The 20,453-nt window shown below is 42.0% G+C and overlaps 1 protein-coding gene across 2 annotated transcripts in view; it reads left to right on the forward strand.

Moving 5' to 3' along the window:
* LOC310862785 (protein kinase C delta type-like) overlaps window positions 1–20,453 on the forward strand; it is a 38,454-nt gene that overhangs the window by 9,168 nt on the left and 8,833 nt on the right. For both annotated transcript variants that reach the window (XM_083770857.1, XM_083770856.1), the window contains 5 exons: window positions 12,882–13,011; window positions 13,621–13,893; window positions 17,279–17,447; window positions 19,892–19,923; window positions 20,029–20,114. In XM_083770857.1, coding sequence (XP_083626983.1) covers window positions 12,903–13,011; window positions 13,621–13,893; window positions 17,279–17,447; window positions 19,892–19,923; window positions 20,029–20,114 — 669 coding nt within the window. In that variant the 5' untranslated portion in view covers window positions 12,882–12,902. The remainder of the gene's footprint in view (window positions 1–12,881; window positions 13,012–13,620; window positions 13,894–17,278; window positions 17,448–19,891; window positions 19,924–20,028; window positions 20,115–20,453) is intronic.

The following is a 20,453-nucleotide window of genomic DNA, read 5'->3' on the forward strand; positions in this document are numbered from 1 at the left end:
TACTGTGATTAATATCTTAAACTCTTGTGATTATGTAATAATTGTGTCAGGCCTGAGACCTGTTTCGGACCCGAGCTCTCTTTCCCTCACTGTCTCTTTGTCTATGTGTGTGCGTCTCATATTGCAGTCCCTCAAAACGTCACGCAAAAACGTGCGTGTGTGTGCGTGCGTGCGTGCGTGCGTGCGTGCGTGCGTGTGTGTGTGTGAACTGTGAAAGGCACTAGTGATCCCCATCTGACCTGTCTGACGGGGGTGAAAAACGGCTCTTATTGAGCAAATCTTAGCTGTCGGGAAGAAACCTCTCATCTCCATATTTTAACTTGTGTTGTTTTTTGGAAATTAACGCCCTACTTGATCATACTACAGTACAGCGTCACACACAAGTATCTAAAGGTAGAAGATCTACAAGCTCGAAATGCACTGCGAAGGGCCGCATTTCGTGCTACGATTGCTATTTTGGAATTTGAATCCTGAAAAGTAAAAGCACGTTTTGGACATATGAGGTTTCCACCCGACAGAGATGACATCTTGAATTGGCCCCCTTTGCTGCTGAGCGGTGCATTCTCTTTGCTCTGAGAGTATCACATGTCTGTCGACAGTTTGGTTTTTTAAAAGCATTTCAGTCCCAAACCCTCGTAGGGCATGCGAAATAATGCACATTTATTGTTGGGTTATTTGATCATACCACTCTGAACTCAAATTAATCAATATTAAAAATCTAAATGCTGTTTTCGGCACATTGAAAAGGGTCAGCAGAGCCAGTAGAGACCCGTCCTTTGTGTTTGAGGAACGACTTGAGATGTGTGAGTTGACAGATGGAGGAACATCTCTTTTACAAAGTTGGTAAACAGAGACTTATGAGGTCAGGTCCATCATTATCCATCTACCTCTCCTTTCGAATAAAAAAATAGATCTACAAGCTCAAAACGCATCGGCGTCGTTGAGTTTTTAGCTTGTAAATAATAATTACCAGCTGTGTTATTATATCTGCAGAATTGTGGGTGAAATAACTAGTGGGTTGTTGTTGCACCTTGCTGGCTGCAATGCAATGCTATCCCATTGGCTGAGAGGTTGGCTAGAGGCAAAGAGTGTCTGGTTGCCTAGAGACGAAGCAGCCAATCAGAAAGATAGGTGACTACGGCAGCCAATGAAATGATAAGTTGCCACTAGGTGACTACGGCAGCCAATGAAATGATTAGTTGCCATTACCAACCTGATAGAAAGTAGACCAGCCTGCTTCGCAGCTAGTAAAAAACATCATCATAGACAGTACATGATATTATATACTTTCCTTAATGATTAGATCTGGTTTCAAAATGTATTTATGATGTATTTTCTCTATTATTAAGGTTATTGTAGCAGTCTATGTTTATTACTTGCGCAAGCAGAGCGCGCAAGTAATGTGATCGGCCTGGTCCATTTGTCGTGACAGCCGTTCCGCCATTTCAGGACCCCCCCAGAAAAACATCAAATCTGTGCCCGTATTGCTGGACCAATGATGACGAAATGACCATATTTCTTACGTCATCATTTAGAGCTAGTCATACACGTATTTCTTACGTCATCATTTAGAGCTAGTCATACACATACGTGTATGACTAGCTCTAAATGATGACGTAAGAAATATGGTCATTTCGTCATCATTGGTCCAGCAATACGGGCACAGATTTGATGTTTTTCTGGGGGGGTCCTGAAATGGCGGAACGGCTGTCACGGGTTTTTGGACCAAAGTGACCACAGAATACCGCTAATCAACTTACAACTACACACTTTATACAGTATAGAGTATAGAGTATATATGTATACATATATAGTATATGCCTATATACTATATATATACTATATATATTTCTTACGTCATCATTTAGAGCTAGTCATACGTATACTATATACATAATCAATAAAAAATAATTTACCAAATTGTGCCTGATCTGCTGGGACCAGAGTACGTGGTGTGTATGTAAGAAATATGGTCATTTCGTCATCATTGGTCCAGCAATACGGGCACAGATTTGATGTATGACTAGCTCTAAATGATGACGTAAGAAATACGTGTATGACTAGCTCTAAATGATGACGTAAGAAATATGGTCATTTCGTCATCATTGATCCAGCAATACGGACACAGATTTGATGTTTTTCTGCGTAAGCCTCAAATGTGTGTGTATGTGTATGACTAGCTCTAAATGATGACGTAAGAAATACGTGTATGACTAGCTCTAAATGATGACGTAAGAAATATGGTCATTTCGTCATCATTGGTCCAGCAATACGGGCACAGATTTGATGTTTTTCTGGGGGGGTCCTGAAATGGCGGAACGGCTGTCACGGTTTTTGGACCAAAGTGACCACAGAATACCGCTAATCAACTTACAACTACACACTTTATACAGTATACTATATATATACTATATATATTTCTTACGTCATCATTTAGAGCTAGTCATACGTATACTATATACATAATCAATAAAAAAATAATTTACCAAATTGTGCCTGATCTGCTGGGACTAGAGTACGTGGTGTGTATGTAATCATTGGTCCAGCAATATGGGTACAGATTTGATGTATGACTAGCTCTAAATGATGACGTAAGAAATACGTGTATGACTAGCTCTAAATGATGACGTAAGAAATATGGTCATTTCGTCATCATTGATCCAGCAATACGGGCACAGATTTGATGTTTTTCTGCGGATGAGGAAAAGATATAGAGAAAAAGATATAGGTGGGGGAGTTATGTTTGCTATAAAAGAAGATATTTCCATTGAAGAAATTCCAACTAAAAGCAGGATATTAGAGAAAGTAGAACATATATGTATACATGTAAAAGATAAAAATCTATATATCATTCTTATGTACAGATCACCTAAAACAGAGCTTTCAAAATTAAACACATTTCTCGAATACATGGTACAGTATATATCATCTCCGACTTCTGCAATTTTGATAATAGGAGATTTCAATGAAGACCATAATACTAAGATAGAAAGAAGTATAAAGACCTACATGTCAAAATTAGGCTTTAAACAATTAAATACAAATCCAACTACAGATTACGGAAATATTTTAGATCATGTATATTTTAACAAATGTGAAAGTATTATTATAGAAATTGAAGTTAGAGACACATATTACTCTGACCATGATTTAGTATTAATATCACTATAGTCTAACATGAAATAGATTTAAAATTAAAATTAAAATTTTAATTCAGTTTATATACTTTTTTTTATAGGCGTTTACATACATAAATTAGATAGGTAGTAAATAGTTACACCTAATAATTACACATTTCAAATGTTCCTTCACAGAGATATTGAGATTCCACCGTTTACAGAAAAAGTATACTGTATAACATATTTTAATTCAGTTTATATACCTTTTTTTTCAACACATATAAGTGATTTATTTTTCTCTGAAAAAAAAAAGGGATCCAGAATATATCTACAACGATAAAACAGTATTTCTTATATAGATAGAAACTAGAATCATACTTAATACTAAATGTTTACATGTATAGTAGGTAGCAAATAATTACATCTAAACATTAATCATTTCAAACATTCCTTCACAGAGATACTGAGATTTGGCAGTTTACAGCGGGTGAAAACATTACATGCGCGCTCTGCTTGCGCACTAGTTGGCCATTTATGGCCTACTAGTGTGCAACAAGCAAGTATGCACTCGACAGAGTGCAGTTCTAGTTTAGCATTGTTGTCAAGCCAGTTTTACCTCTTCTGTCATTGCTGCAAAGTTCTCAGGCTCTGATTTCAATCATTTGGATTCCATAAAGTGGAAGCATGCAACACGGAAATAGTGCTGCACTAAATAGTGTAAGCTCGTATATCCGGTTATTTGTTATTTTAAGATTATTAAAAAATATTTGGCATGTTCAATCTTCCAGGAACCACTAATGATCTCATATATCTGGCCTAACGACATTTGTTCAGTCGTGACTGAGATTTTATTTTGCTTTATTCGATGCATCATTTCTAGGTGAAAGGGACATGATAGTTGTCATATTATTTACAGTACAGGTGAAAGGTTGGTTTCATTTCAGGGAATTCACCTTTTCCATCGGTCACCTTCAAAAACTACAAAGACGGTACATTATAATAGTCGTGGCTCCTGTTAATGACACGACGGAAAGATTGTTGTCACGGCGTCGCGGTTGACTGTAATCTGTGCCGGTACTGTCCCTCCCTGCCCTGGCTGACGACCGGCGTACATGTACAGTATGCGACAGAGAAGCTGTTCAACCTGCCTGACTTGCTTGGCAGCTCCTGTTTTGATCTTTTTTTTCCTTCTTTTTTTTGTAGCGCATACCATACCTGTGACTCACTGCATTCAGCCTGTTCCACAGAGCGTGTGTCTACTTTACACCTGCAGGCAGTAATGCACCTGTCGGGATCATTGTTGTTCTGTGGTGTCGATGTGATACAGCAGGTAGCTGTTATTTCATTTAACCCATTACATAAGACCTGTGGCTGATTCTAAAAATGCCTTCTAAATCTTCTGCCTTCTCAAACTTTTTCATGCCAACAAGGACCCCCAAAATTATATGCATTTGGCCGCGTATTTTACTATTTTGTTCCAGGGACCCCCCAGAAGAGTAGCATAGATTTTGTTTTGTTAACAAAATAATAGTAAAATTATTTGAAATTGTCAAGATTTAAAAAAAAATATTAAAAGAATAGCAGATGTACAAGCTTGCAGCACGGCACGAAGTGGCGTGCTGTGAACTTGTACATCTGCTATTTTTGAGAACCACTGTTCTAAAACCACTGTTTTAATCCTAAGAGTTTTCTGAAAAACACATTGCAATATATATTATAGCTAAAACTGAATCTAAAATGACAAATGCTTTCACGGTTTTAACGTATTATTTCTCGCACTGCTGTTATATCTTTCCACACAAGGCAGAGTACTTTTTTAAATTTGCTTCCGGAATTCATTGTCGTCATGACGAGACAAAATCTGACCAGAAATCAGCAGACACGTGTACCTGTGTCATTGGGCTGTTACTTGTTATGTCGCATTCTGCATACTTCCAGTTATTGTGTACAGTGCAATGCATGACGTCTCTGTCGGGTGGAGGAAACCACAAAACTGTTCCTGGTCAGGATTCAAATTCAAGCGTTTTCGAGATCTGCTACTTTTGATGCTTTTGGGTGAAGCTGTAGTGTGATCAAGTAGGGCATTAATTTAAGAAAAAGCATTTTGAATATTGAGATGACGGGTTTCAGGCGATGAATACTTGTTTTGCCCTCATGCCCTGACTGTAAAAAGTTACTAGAGGTTAACCCATTCTGACCGGGCACCCATTTTGGTGTCAGCATCATGTTATGCTTTAGCTATTTAAAAATAGCAGATCTACAAGCTCATATCGCGCCACCGAGTGGCGCGATACGAGCTTGTAGGTCTGCTATTTTTGAAAAATCGAAGAGCGACTGACATTTTTAGAATCTGATCTCAGGTCAGAATGGGTTCATCAGACCAGTGTGTGTCCGGCGGAAACCTCGTATGAATCTGATCTCAGGTCAGAATGGGTTGACTAAATCAGTGGTTCTCAAACCTTTTCATGTCAAGGAGTCCCAAATTGATATATATTTTGTCGCAGCCCCCCCCCATCTGAAAAGGTTGGGTGTGCCAGGGAGGGACCCCAGAAGAGAAGATTCGTGTTAAAATAATTTATTTTCAAAAATAACAGATACAGTAAACATGCTTGCAAGATCTGCTACGTTTGAATAGCATATAAATGGATAAAGTGGTTAAATTGATTGTGACGCTATGACACGCTATGACCCCATTTTGGGCGGGAACCCCCTTTGGTGTTTTAAACATTATGTTATAATTTGGCTATTGAAAAATAGCAGATCTACAAGCTCATAGCGTGCGCTACGAGCTTGTAGGTCTGCTATTTTTGAAAAATCGTGAAAATATTTATTTCAGAAAACTGGAGGATTTAGAAGAGGTTTTATTTAATTTCAGGCCTAAATGGGTTAATTACTTGCTGGGGACCCCCTGGGAATCCCACCCCAGCCAAATGCATATCAAGTTGGGGGTCCTTCCTTGACATGAAAAGGTTTAGGGACCCTTAAGGGCCGATTCATACTCCTATTTTACCGCTGTTTCGGCGCTGTAGTGCCGAAATGATTTCGGCTCGTCAGAAATTTTCAGTAGCACCGAAGAGCCGACTTTAGGACGGTACCCGCCCCCCCGAACCTCAAATGACGTCAAATTGGGCCCAGGCCGTAGCGTAACGGTCTGGGCACCGGACTGGTGATCCAGTCGCGGTGTGCCGCGGGTTCGACTCCCGGACCCGACACGGCCTTTACCGCATGTCATCCCCCCATCTCTCTCCCGTTTCCTGTCAGCCTACTTTCTATCCCTTAAAAAATCAATAAAGGCGTAAGCCGCAAAAAAATATCTTAAAAAAAAAAAAAAAATGACGTCAAATTGTAGGCTCTACTGCGCCGAACCGACTTTTATTCGGCTCTAAAATAGGAGTATGAATCGGCCCTTATAGGCAACCCTTTTCCAGTTGGTTCTGTTCTATGTGCACTGCAGTGGCCTGCTTGGTTCTGTTCTGTCATTGAGTGTTTCTACTCTATGTGCAGTGGCCTGCTTGGTTCTGTTCTGTCATTGAGTGTTCCTACTCTCTGTGCAGTGGCCTGCTTGGTTCTGTTCTGTCATTGAGTGTTTCTACTCTATGTGCAGTGGCCTGCTTGGTTCTGTTCTGTCATTGAGTGTTTCTACTCTATGTGCAGTGGCCTGCTTGGTTCTGTTCTGTCATTGAGTGTTTCTACTCTATGTGCAGTGGCCTGCTTGGTTCTGTTCTGTCATTGAGTCTACTCTATGTGCAGTGCAGCAGTGGCCTGCTTGGTTCTGTTCTGTCATTGAGTGTTTCTACTCTATGTGCAGTGCAGCAGTGGCCTGCTTGGTTCTGTTCTGTCATTGAGTGTTTCTACTCTATGTGCAGTGCAGCAGTGGCCTGCTTGCCAGCCTGTTGTCCGTCTCCTCTGTCTTTCCTCCAGCTACTCCCTTGGCGTTTCTCCTCAGTCTGCCCACTCCTTCCCCGATGCATGTGCTAATTCTTTCCACTCTCTCTGGGGAACAAGGCACTCTTTTTTTTCTCTGCGGATGTGTGTGTGTGTGTGTGTGTGTGTGTGTGTGTGTGTGTGTGTGTGTGTGTGTGTGTGTGTGTGTGTGTGTGTGTGTGTGTGTGCGTGTGTGTGTGTGTGTGTGTGTGTGTGAGTGTGAAGCCTGTTCGACGGAGTCGCAAGGCATGCCAAAACTAGCAGATCTACAATCTTACTATGAGTTAATATATTTGTCAGCTTCTGTGTGTGTGTGCGCGTGCAATCTGGACGTGTGGGAAGTTGGGAACCTAATCTATGTCCGAAACTGTGTGTGTGTGTGTGTGTGTGTGTGCAATCTGGACGTGTGGGAAGTTGGGAACCTAATCTATGTCCTGCTACTTTTGATGCTGTTGTGTGACGCTGCAGTGTAGTATGATCAAAAAGGACGATGATTTACGGACAAAAAGTTAGAACATGGAGAGAAGAGGTTTCTGCCCCTACAGCAACGATTTGAGCTTCTCAACAGTTGTGTTCATAAGTGGCTTCTATCGTGTGCGTGTGTGTGTGTGTGTGTGTGTGTGTGTGTGTGTGTGTGTGTGTGTGTGTGTGTGCTGGCCCTGGGCTGTCTGGGGACAGGCTAGTAAGTTACACAGCCTGTCAGCCCTCTTGACCTCAATAGAAAGCAAGGACTTCTTGGTTGGGAAGCTTTAGTATGTAGGAGCCAACAGAGCCTGGCTATTATAATACACAGACTACACAGTACAAGATTGGGGTTTTAATGAAACTTTAAGAATGTAAAAACTGGACCTGTCAGACTTTTACTGTGTGAGTACGTTTAGTCAGGGAATACCACAGAAAAGAACAAGATGTGTGTTATTCTCACCTCAGCAGAGTCTGTACTAACTTGTGTATAGTCAGAGCAGAGGAGGTAAACTTTCTGTTTTCAGGCTTTTTCTGCCACACGCTGCTTCACACAATTAAAACGCAAATCCACTCCTGGTAGTTCAGGATGGCCACACAGTGCCACCAGTCTTCTACTCTTGGCCACAGTGGTGCTCCACTGGAGACTAAAAAACTAGCAAACAGAGACCCACAGGCCACATTCTTCTTTATGCTCCTGTTTCCTACAACAGTGGTTCCCAAACTTTTCAGGCCGCGACCCCCTCCAAAATAATATTTGAACTGTGAACCGCCCACCCTGACAAGCACTTAGTTGTAGGAGTTGAGACAATCAATTCAGTTTGTCTTTATTATATATCTTGCGAGGCGTTGTGAGCATATAGATTGGCTGTTTTCACAATCTTGGCCTCTTTCTTTAGTAATATTTGACTTTTGACAGTTTGGCCTACTGTGTGTTTATGGTCTATATGTATTAAAAAAGGGACTTTAGAAATGTGCAGATGCAGATACTCTGTATGCGCTTAGACAGACTGTAGGCCTATGTTGGTTTGTTTACTGTGAGCAAACAATGTTGCACATGAAGTAGTTTGAGGACCCACAGTTTGAGAACCACTGTCCTAGAAACCCGCCATGAGTGACGCACAAGAACAAGTTAACTTTGTACGGTCGTCGGTCGATCGATCCAAGCCGGAATGGCCCTGAAGATATTGCCCCACCTACTGTACCTTGTACAATCTGAACAGAACTGAACACTCACTCGCACGCACAAGCAGCAGTGTGTGTGATGATTTTTCAAAAACAGCAGATCTACAGTAAAAGCATGTAGTGTGGCACAAATGAGCTTGTTGATGTGCTATTTCTTTTTTTAAAACATCTGTTTATTAGAGCAGCAGTGTTTCTGTGTGTCTAAACATCAATTATCCAACCATTCAGAGTATCAGTGTTTGAGGATGGTTCTAAAAACAACTTACAAGTTAGTCTTTTTACTCTGTGATAGGTACGGTAGGCTGTATCATTTGAATGTGTCGCCTTTGTCAGCGCTCATCATGAGTTTGTGGTCTGCTTTCAGTCCACTCAAATTCATGCTGATATTCTTTAATGATTGACAATAAATTGTACAGAAGAGTATAGTGTAGTACACAGTATTCAGTTTTTCAGAATACCCTCACAGGATTTAGAACAGTGGTTCTCAAAAATGGCAGATGTACAAGCTCACAAGGCACAAGCACGCTTGTCTCTTGCGAGCTTGGGCTATTTTTTGTAACCTGACGCTGCCAGATGAGGGCGGTATTGGGTAACCATGTATCCCAACACAGCATTCATCTGGGATCTCTCAGACAGTTGAGCTAACAAAAATCCGTTCCGTACCGGACCAATCAGCGTGAGCTAAGGGCGGGACATGGGCGAAACCGGATGTGAAGCTATATAGACACGTCAATATGATTGGTTGTGTTTGCACGCCCACACGGTGATAGACAGACGGTCCCATCCAATCATCTACCAAGTATCTTGAAAAAAAGGAACAGCCCCGTCATCGAATTTGCTTCCGCGATCCCAGATCCCAATAAGCTGTGAAACAAATTTGTGTAGCAAGCTTCTTGGATCTGGCAGCGTCAGGTTATATTTTTTGAACATTTCAGAAAAATCTTGAAAATGTTTGGAACATTTTCAGATGGCGGGAGGCAGATCAATTTGGAGGTCCTTGTTGGCATGAAAAAGTTTAAGAACTACTGTTGTAGAACACATTTGTAGAATTGGCCTCAGAAGGTCTTAATGGGTTAACCCATTCTGAACGGGCACCCATTTTGGTGTCAGCATCATGTTATGCTTTAGCTATTGAAAAATAGCAGATCTACAAGCTCATATCGCGCCACCGAGTGGCGCGATACGAGCTTGTAGGTCTGCCATTTTTGAAAAATCGAAGAACGACTGACATTTTTAGAATCTGATCTCAGGTCAGAATGGGTTCATCAGACCAGTGTGTGTCCGGCGGAAACCTCGTATGAATCTGATCTCGGGTCAGAATGGGTTAATGGGTTAAGCCACTTGAAGGAATTCTGTGGGATTTCACTGCTGCTTTGGGATTTATAATGTAGGCTAATAATTTCCCCTCTCGGGCACACCAGCCTGTGTGATGCAACACATAATGGCATAACGTGCTTCTGGATTAACGTCTGTTTGTACGGTTCCCTGAAGCTTGATACAGTAGGCAGCCTCTGGAGACATTCGATTATAAGTTAAGACTTAGCTTGCAACATAACAAAAGGGCTAAACTAAGGGCACTATAGCCTCCTAAATGAATCACAGCATTGTTATTTACTGTATCATAATCTTAATGCTGTACCTAGGCCTGTCACAATTATTACATAATCGCCTAATTGCAGTTATTTGAGATAATCGCAATACTCAAAAAAAGTGGAAATAGCTGAGTTTTGAGCTTGTAGACCCGCTATTTACACTATTCATGATTTTATGTATAAACTTTAAAGTTATTGAATTATGCCGATTGATTGATTGAAATGTTTATTTGAATTTAAAAACAATATGAACAGAAACTTCATAACAATTAACAAGCAGTACAAAAAAATATAAAAAAGCATATTCAAATGCAAGCTAGTATGCCATTTTTTTTTCCTTTCTTTTTTTTTCTCAACCTGCAACCTTAATTTCAAATAGCAAATTTTGGCCATTAAAGTTCAGTGAAACATAGATTCATTAATCCATTTCCCATTTATTCTCACACTTCACTGTTCATATAAATTACCCGGCAATTAGGGCAACAACAAAGGCTTAATGCTTTGTTGTTCATAGTGATTATCAGAACGGTCAAATCATATGTAAGTGCTGTCTGTCTGTCTGCCTGTCTGTCTGCCTGTCTGTCTGTCTCACACCTGGCTCTTATAAATTATGCTCTCAGTGTGTCCTTACTGTAAGTTCTTAATGGAATGAAGGTAGTTTCTGAACACGTTTGTTTTGAGTTTGGACCTCTGCTTTCTAATGTGAATGTCTGCATGTTGTGTATGCTGTAAGCATGTGCAATATTTTGGGGATTGAGCAGAATTTGAATTAGACCTACAGTATGTTTCCAACATGTGTTTAATGCCACGGTATAGGAGCCAGAAAGGGCGAAACAGATCCCATGTAACAGATTAACAACGATTTGGCTTCAGACTGTACTGTGTACGTGTAGCTCAACATGTGCTGAACAGAACACCGTGGAACACAGATCACCATCAATGAATGAACCAATGTCTTTATTGCAGTCTCAAGGCCCATAGAAAAAATACAATTACATACAACAATTAATAAATAAAAACAGTCCAAATGAACATGTTAGACAGAGCATTTTGTGACAGTAATAATAAGGCTTTTAAGCCAATAGTCTCCTATAAGGCTAGGCTATAAGGCTCCTCTAGCCTTATAGGAGACTATTGGCTTAAAAGTGCAGCTCTTCACAGGGTTGCCTCTACTGACAATGAAGCTATTCACAGACAAGACTCATCCAAGCGACACATGAATCTATGCATGAAGTTCCGAAGAAGAGTTTTGCCTCTTGCAGCCACAAACATTTCAGTTCCGAAGAACAGCTTGAAAAGTATTCTGTCTTGCAGCCACAAACATTTCACTCGCACTGCACCATCTGGGAGAAAAGAACCCTACTGTAACTGTGAACGTAAATGCTAACACATATTAGCATTTGAACCTAACCCGGCTTAAAACATTCACATTGTGGGGAAATCCTTCGCATGCTTAAAGTGAATGGCACATTGAGTGGCAAAGCAACAGGCAAAGTGAGTTTAATATTGTTTAATGTTGTTCAGATAGGACTTTTCTGTTTGGAATGCATAGCTGTCAAGGCCAGAAAGTATTTTTTTGCCACTCAGTAGGCGTTCCTGCATAACTTCCGGGTTTGTTGATGATGTCACGCGCATACACTGTATATAGCCGATCGACAAGCATGAAAAGGTTTTGAGAACCACTGGTATAGCAAGTTAGCAACGATTTATAAGACATTTGTAGAATCATCCTCGGGTCATAAGGGGATCAGTAAAAAAGTACTGAGGGACTCCTGTCAACCATGTGGTGCTTAAGTGGTTAATGTTAACACAGTGTGACTGTGAACACATTAACATTAACACAGCGTGAACGAACACATTAACCTGAACACCACACATTAACCACTTAAACGTTAAACCAGTTGTACTTGATTTATCTTTTTCCCCCCTTCAAAATTGCAGATCTGCGTGCACACAAGGTGGCATATGTTTGAATTAGATGCTAAAAAATAGGGATGGCGCCACTGCAGCCTGATTGAAAGTGCTTAACAATAGAGTAGACGTAATTTACGCATCGTACCTGGCTGGGTCACATTCTTGTTTTCCTACGCATTCTGAATTGAATTCCCATCGTGTTTAATATCGCATCAAATAAGAACTGTGTTCCAAAAATAAACAAATGAGCACGGCGGTTTGACTCATATGGATGTGAAGCCTCAACTGAAAGCGATAACGTAACGTCACCGTCTGTCGAATTAATTCCATTTACGCCAGAAACAGACACTATCAAATTATTGAGTGACTGACTATCGTAAACGATTCAGAGCCACCTCCCTGGACAATTAGTTTATTTTTGGACCACAATTCTTATGCGAGGCGATGTTAAGATGGCCCAACCTAAACATTGAATAATACAACACATGAATATTCTTTGTGGAACATCTGCTTTTTAGATCAGTGGTTCTCAAACTTTTTCATGTCAAGGCCCCCCAAAATTATATGCATTTGGCTGCGGACCACCATCTCAAAGATGTTTTGTGCCTAGCACCCCCCCAGAATCAATGATTTGAGTTAAAAATGGGACATTCTGACAGTCTATCTATCTGTTTGTGTTTTTCAGGAGCCTGGGTGAAGGGTCACCATGGCGCCCTTTCTGCGTATAGCCTTCAATGCCTACGATATGGGGGCACTGCCCCCTTCTGATACCCCTCCCATCTGCGCCATCAAGATGAAGGAATCCGTCACCACAGGTACATGGGAGTCTGGGACTGCACACTGCACGCACACCTATATGAATGATCACTTTTTCTGTCTGCGAACAACAGAGAGAACAACAATTTACACATTTGTGTCCATTTGTGTTCTGGAAAAGGAATAAATGTAGTTATTATTGTAGTCACACACTCTTGTTAAATACAGGACTTTTCATTGGTTGTGGTTTTATATTTGTTTGTACCACAGACAGACTTAAACACTTTCATTTTAAAATAATTTCCAAATCTAAAACCTCACAACATCATGACAGCTCGCCGCATCGTGACATGTTGTGAGCTTGTAGATCGGCTTTTTTGTGACACTTGTTGGGCATTCATTTACAGGGGGAAAAAATAGTCAGGTTTCTGCCTGACTACAATGATCTATATTCTTTTTTTTTCCACCTGGGTATGAAATGTCTGTTAATGTTTTCTTTGTAATAGATGACATTGATCCACATTGATGTAATCTTATCCTACAATTAACGTAAAACATCCCGTAGAAGAATGCCACTTCTCCCAAGCCCCTCCCTGGAGAGCTTCTATGCTTTCTCTTTCACATTGTACAGAAAATCAAACAATTAAAGCACTGTTCCTCACTTCCAGAGCGAGGTAAGACCCTGGTGCAGAGGAAACCCACCATGTACCCGGCGTGGAAGTCGCCGTTCGACGCCCACATCTACGAGGGCCGCGTGCTGCAGGTGGTCCTCATGCAGACGGCCGAGGAGCCGCTGGCCGAGTACACGGTGGGCGTGTCGGTGCTGGCCGAGCGCTGCAAGAAGGCCAAGAACAACGGCCGCACCGAGTTCTGGGTGGACCTGCAGCCGTCCGGGAAGGTCCAGATGGTCGTGCAGTTCTTCGTAGAAGATTCTGACGCAGGTAAGACTTCTGCGTCTAGCGTGTGTGATTTAACACGGTTGGGTGTGTGTGTGTGTGTGTGTGTGTGTGTGTGTGGGGTGGGGGTCTTGACAATAGTCCCACCCCCCATAGACACACTTTTGCTCCAATCCGCACCAAACACACACAAACACTTGGTCTGCCTGCCATCTGAATAGCCACACCAGGGGGGTGCCACAGACACACTGTTACTCCTACAAACACTGGTCAGGGCCAGGGGTCTCACACCAGGGGCCACACATGGGCCTCAGGGACCCCGTCATTGGCCCCCGGGGGGCCACAGGCACAAAGTTGCTCCAATCTGCACCTCACTTCAAATGGCCATAACTCAGTGACCATTGCTCTGATTAGCTCAATATGCTGATTAATTGAAAGTGGAGGACCCTTAAGTCTAAGTGCTTTTTCTGGTTTTCTCCGCTTAGCAGACTTTCTATTGACCTGTACTTTCGCTGAACTGTACAAACTGTTAATAGCATTTCAATCAATCAATATACAGTAGGATGTGATGCGGCCTGAAAACAGTTAGGATACTTAATTCCAACACGCCTTCTACAAATGCAAAGTTGTAGTGCTTGTACGGTATGTCTAGTGTTAAATTAGGCTACTTGTACAATTTATATATGCAGTGCAGTCAACAGATTTTGGAGAAAGAAACAAAAAAATGACGTTCCCTGACCGGGAATCGAACCCGGGCCGCGGCGGTGAGAGCGCCGAATCCTAACCACTAGACCACCAGGGAGGTGTATGTGAAGCATATGTGAGCTGTTGGCCAAAGTTCACAGGGAAAGAATCTCTTCCCCTAGTCTCAGATTCCTTCCTGTAAATGTACTCTCTTCACTCTCTTAATGTCTCAACTACCACTGTTGGTGAGCAGTGCCCTCTAGTGGTGGTGAGTCTTCCTCTTAAGGCAGTAGTTCTCAAGCCTTTTCATGTCATGGACCCCCAAATTGATATGGACCTCCATCTGGCTCCAATTGGTATGGGGTATCTTCCTAAAAATCAACCATCCTCGGCAATGTCACGGTCTTCTGTGTGTGTGTGTGTGTGTGTGTGTGTGTGTGTGTGTGTGTGTGTGTGTGTGTGTGTGTGTGTGTGTGTGTGTGTGTGTGCGTGCGTGGGTGAACCCCATCCTGTGTCGGGTCAAAGGAGGCCAGGCTGTGGACTTCACAGTCTCCATTTTAGATCACTCCTCCTCCGCAGGTTTTCCTGAAAAGCAGCACAAGTCCGATATATATCATCTCTGTCGGGTGGAAACCTCATATGTTCAAAACTGTGACTTCTCGGCATTCAAATTCAACGATAGCAAAAGCACCAGATCCACTGTCTCTATGCTCTTGATGCTTTTGTGTGACACTGTAGTATGATCGAGTAGGGCGTTAATTAAAAATGAAAAGTTAAAATATGGAGATGGCTTTCTTTCTGTCAAACTTCCACACGTTTTCAGTTTCCCTCCATCTCTTTGACCTTGCTTACATCTCTCACGCCTCCACCTCTCCCATAATTTATGGCCGACCTTGCGACCCCCGTCCTCTTGACTTGCGTCAGCCATAGCCACATATCCCAGAAGGCCTTTTTTCCTGTTTTTATGCTTCATTTTAGAACAGCGCAAAGTCTGACCTACTTCTCTTAATATAATAAAATGTAATGAAAAAATGCTGTGTCTCGGGACCATATTATGGTCCCTAGACACAGCATTTTTTCATTACAGTTTTTACAGTTTTCAGTCGCCACGAGTGATTTCAGTCATCTGGATTCCATAGTCTTCCATGTCTTCTATCTACAAACCTATCTAAAGGCTCTATGGAAGCTTATCTACAAACTTATCTAAAAGACCTTCTATGGAAGCTTATCTACAAACCTATCTAAAAGCTCTTTTGGATTCCATAGAAGCCTGCATGTCTTCTATGGAAGCACGTTGCGCAACAAGAACCCTAACGATCTCAGAAACGTCATGAAAGCAAAGTTTAAACCTCTCATCTCCATATTTTAACACCCTACTCTACTTGATCACACACAACATATTTTGCTAATTGTTTAAGAAACAACACTAGTGTGGGGGAGGGCTCCTTTCACGCTGTTTCACAAATCGTGAAGACTTTATTTGGCTTTAAAGCGCAAATAACATGCATTTTAAAACTGCTTTTAATATTTAATAATCATATTGTCTATGTCCCTCAAAGTTATTTCTAATGGTTTGAGCCTCAATCACCACTCTGATATAACCAGGCCTTGTCAATTCTTTCTGGACTTTGAAAGCAGTTTTAGCTGCAGTACCATACTGTCCTGAGGTGGAGAGGGTGCTGATATGCAGATTATTTAATATTTGAGTCATTATAATACTCATGCTAGATAAAACCAGGCTTGTTTCCATTCCATGCCAGCTTGGAAAATCAACAATGGTGGACATTGTAAACAAAGTGGAAATGCAAATTTGCAACTGAAGACTGAAGAAATGGAGGAATTATACAAAGTAGGGTGACATTGATGACATCACGATGAGGCCAAAATCAGTCGAGCTGTTTCTGAGAGCAATTTCCATTAAAACACCCATATGACATGAAGGCCTGATTGTTCAAAATTGGTTATTTGTGGGCATAGAAAACACACATGGGAGCCCCAAAAACACAAAAGAAATTGAAAAAGTTGAATTTTATGTTATAGGTCCTTTAATCCATATCCCCGTCATCCCTGAAAACACCAATCCTCGTTGCTGTCGGGCAAAAACCTCCTATCTCCATATTCTAACTTTTTGTGTTTTTCTTCCCCCCGTAAATGAATACCCAATTGATCATACTATATATATAGCGTCACAGAAAAGCATTATCGAAAGTAGCAGATCTACAAGCTTTTGGAGCTTCTAGTTCTGCTGCTTCTGCCATTTTTTTAAATTTTGAATCCTGAAAAGTAAAACTTTTGGACATAATGAGAGTTTCCACCCGACAGAGACGTCATGCGTCGTGTCAGGGTGGGAGCAGGCCTCTCATTCAGTGGACCTTAATCCATTTTGGGCGGGAACCCCTTTTAGTGTTTTAAACATTATGTTGTAATTTAGCTATTGAAAAATAGCAGATCTACAAGCTCATAGCGTGCCACCGAGTGGCGCGCTAAGAGCTTGTAGGTCTGCAAGTTTTTTTTAATCGTGAAAAGGATTTAGAAGATTTCTTTTTTAATTTTGAGGTCAGGCCTAGACCAAAACCGGAAGTCTTAATAGAAAATACACGACGAAAATATAAAGTATAGCATGCCACGTCACGTTCTCTCAAATTGGGGCATGACTGGATCACCGTATAACTGTGTGTTTCTGTCGTCTCCCTCTCAGTGACTGGATCACCGTTTAACTGTGTGTTTCTGTCGTCTTCCCTCTCAGCGACGTGCAAGGCATCCGTGAAGATGCCCCAGGAGGACGGGGTCATGACCCTCAACAGGAGGAGAGGAGCGTTCAAGCAGCCCAAGGTCCACAACATCAAGAACCACGAGTTCTGCGCCACCTTCTTCAGCCAGCCCACCTTCTGCTCCGTCTGCAGAGAGTTCCTCTGGTGAGAGACCGTTCAAACCGGGAAAGCATCCGTGTCATTTTTATTATATTTTTGACTATATTTACTGTATTAATTTACCCTGTCTGGGTGGCTTAATCCAGGTTTACAATAATTTATATAAATATATGTTTGGAAATCTCAATAGAGAAATGTAATGGGTTTTCTATCTGTGGCCCCACAACATGGCCGCCACTGCCATGCACTATAGAAGTGGGACATCTTCTTCTATGGAAGTCATGACTATTGCACCGAAGATAGGAGCATACAAGATCTAGATTAAGCTCACAACACATTGCAGAGCAACGTGTTGTGAGCTTGTAGAAATCTTATGTTATTTTTAAGATTAATGGTATTTGAAGTGGTCAAACCAATGTTCAATCTTCCAGAAAATCCTAATGATCTCAGATATCTCAACATGGCATGCCGTGTACTGTATGGCTACCAAGACATCATAATTCTGCCCATTGATTGTACTAATTGTATATGAAACATAGCATAGCACTAGTGTGTGTTCGGCTCCTTTCACAAACAAACTATTTCACAAACCACACATTCTTTCACTTTTTTGAACCAAGACCAAGCAGAGCATTTATTCCAAGTCCATGTGAACCAGAAAACACATAGTATAGGATTAGTAAGGTACAGGAGTCTTGTGTTTTCCATTTCAAATCTGCTGCTGAGCCAGTCAAATGAAGCTATGATGAGAAACTGACCCAAGATGAAACAGGAAGGCCACCTTCTGGGGAAAAATGGAACTGCGGTTATGCACAGAGCCTACTGTATATGATATAGACTCTATATCATATACAGTAGGCTCTGTGCATAACCGCAAGACGAAAACAAAACAGTGGCGAGTGCCCTCTATATTATAGAGGGCACTCGTCACTGTTTTGCTTTCGTCTTGATTACCACATTTTAGTCCTGTGGATGCCATTTGCACAGCAGTTTGTATGGTGTGACATTAACCAGAATATCTTGTGAATTATACTAATTATTCAGTATGGTCCATTTCCATTAAACACTCACTGAGCGGCGAGCGCAGCTTCGATCTCGTCCCCCTCTCTATTTCGTCTCTGTCCCGTGGAAACCTCATGTCCAAAACAGTTGCTTTTCAGGATTCAATTAAAACCGCAAAAGTAGTAGATGTACAAGCTTCACACCACGGTTTCGAGCTTGCAGATCAGCTACTTTTCATGCTTTCGTGTGACGCTGTAGTATGATCAAATAGGGCCGTTCATTTACAAATAAGAAAACACAAAAAGTCAGAATATGGAGATAAGAGGTTTGCATTGTCACAATGGACTGTACTGAATGAGACACACAGTAAGAGAGTCTCGCTCCCAGATGGTCCCACACAGAATGGAGCGATTAGCAGCAGCTCCAATTTCCTTAACCCATTCTGACCGGGCACCCATTTTGGTGTTGGCATCATATTATGCTTTAGCTATTGAAAAATAGCAGATCTACAAGCTCATAGCGAGAGCTTGTAGGTCTGCTATTTTTGAAAAATCGAGAATCTGATCTCAGGTCAGAATGGGTTCATCAGACCAGTGTGTGTCCGGCGGAAACCTCGTATGAATCTGATCTCAGGTCAGAATGGGTTTTAAATGGAGCTGCTGCTGTCCAATGGGGTCAGCAACAATAAGAGCAGCGGGACTGTCTGGTACTGCTGGAGTTGAAGCCCCCCGTGGCATGTTCCAATAGTGTCAACAACACAACTACCTCTAGGCTCAGAGACCACTCCTCTCCTCTGTCACCGCCCCGAACCAAACCCAGCCTGGAAAACGTTCACATGTCATGTCACTTTACTGTTTCAAATTGTTGTCCTGAGAAGAAAAGCGTCTTCACTTATGGAGCAGCAGTTTTATTCAGATGACAACGTTTCGGTCTAAACCTGCACCTTCATCAGGTATCACTCATCATCAGGACGTTTAGACCGAAACGTTGTCATCTGAATAAAACTGCTGCTCTATAAGTGAAGACGGTGTGCTCATGATTCGCATTTGGTTGCCGGCTCCTATACGCACCTGTCCTTGTAGCTGTGCACTGTGCACAAGGCCTTTCCTCTATAAAATTGTTGTCCTAAAATGTTAAGTAAAGTAGCCTCTGAGACCGCAGGCGTTTCGTTTTCACAAGAAAAAGAAAAGCCTGCATGGCTAATGAGCCACATTTCCTGGTCTAGGAGTGGGAGTGAACTACAGTGCAGAGGGGCGTCGCTCCAAATGTTGTGACGTCAGTGTTCTCCACTGCTTTCAGGGTCATATTGGTGAACCAAGAGGATCCACCGCCGTTATCTCAGCGTCACCTTCCCCTCTAGTGTGTGTGTGTGTACTGTATATACACACATACACTGTCTGTATATAACTGTTATAAGAGTGTATAAAAGTGTTTTTTATTTCCCATGTATCGCAGCCAATTCATTCTGTTCCCTTTCTGTCTCACAGGGGATTCAACAAGCAAGGCTACAAGTGCAGACGTGAGTCTTTCTTTCTTTCTTTCTTTCTTTCTTTGGGGGGCACCTTTTCAGCATTTCTGTACATGACTAACTATAACCATTTGATGATCTGTTCCTTTCACCCAGAATGCAATGCGGCCATTCATAAGAAATGCATCGACAAAGTCATCGGCAGGTGCACAGGGACTGCGGCCAACAGTCGAGAGACCCTGGTAAGCATTCGCACACCACACCACAGTGCTCAACACCGCGGTGCTCAACACCGCGGTGCTCAACACCGCAGTGCTCAACACCGCAGTGCTCAACACCACAGTGCTCAACACTGCAGTGCTCAACACCACAGTGCTCAACACCGCAGTGCTCACCACATTCCTTAACACCACATTCCTCAACACCGCAGTGCTCAACACCGCAGTGCTCAACACCACAGTGCTCAACACCGCAGTGCTCAACACCACAGTGCTCAACACCACAGTGCTCAACACCGCAGTGCTCAACACCACATTCCTTAACACCACATTCCTCAACACCGCAGTGCTCAACACCGCAGT

Source organism: Protomyctophum parallelum (genome assembly GCF_964188405.1).
Source record: "Protomyctophum parallelum genome assembly, chromosome: 8".
Lineage (NCBI taxonomy): Eukaryota > Metazoa > Chordata > Actinopteri > Myctophiformes > Myctophidae > Protomyctophum > Protomyctophum parallelum.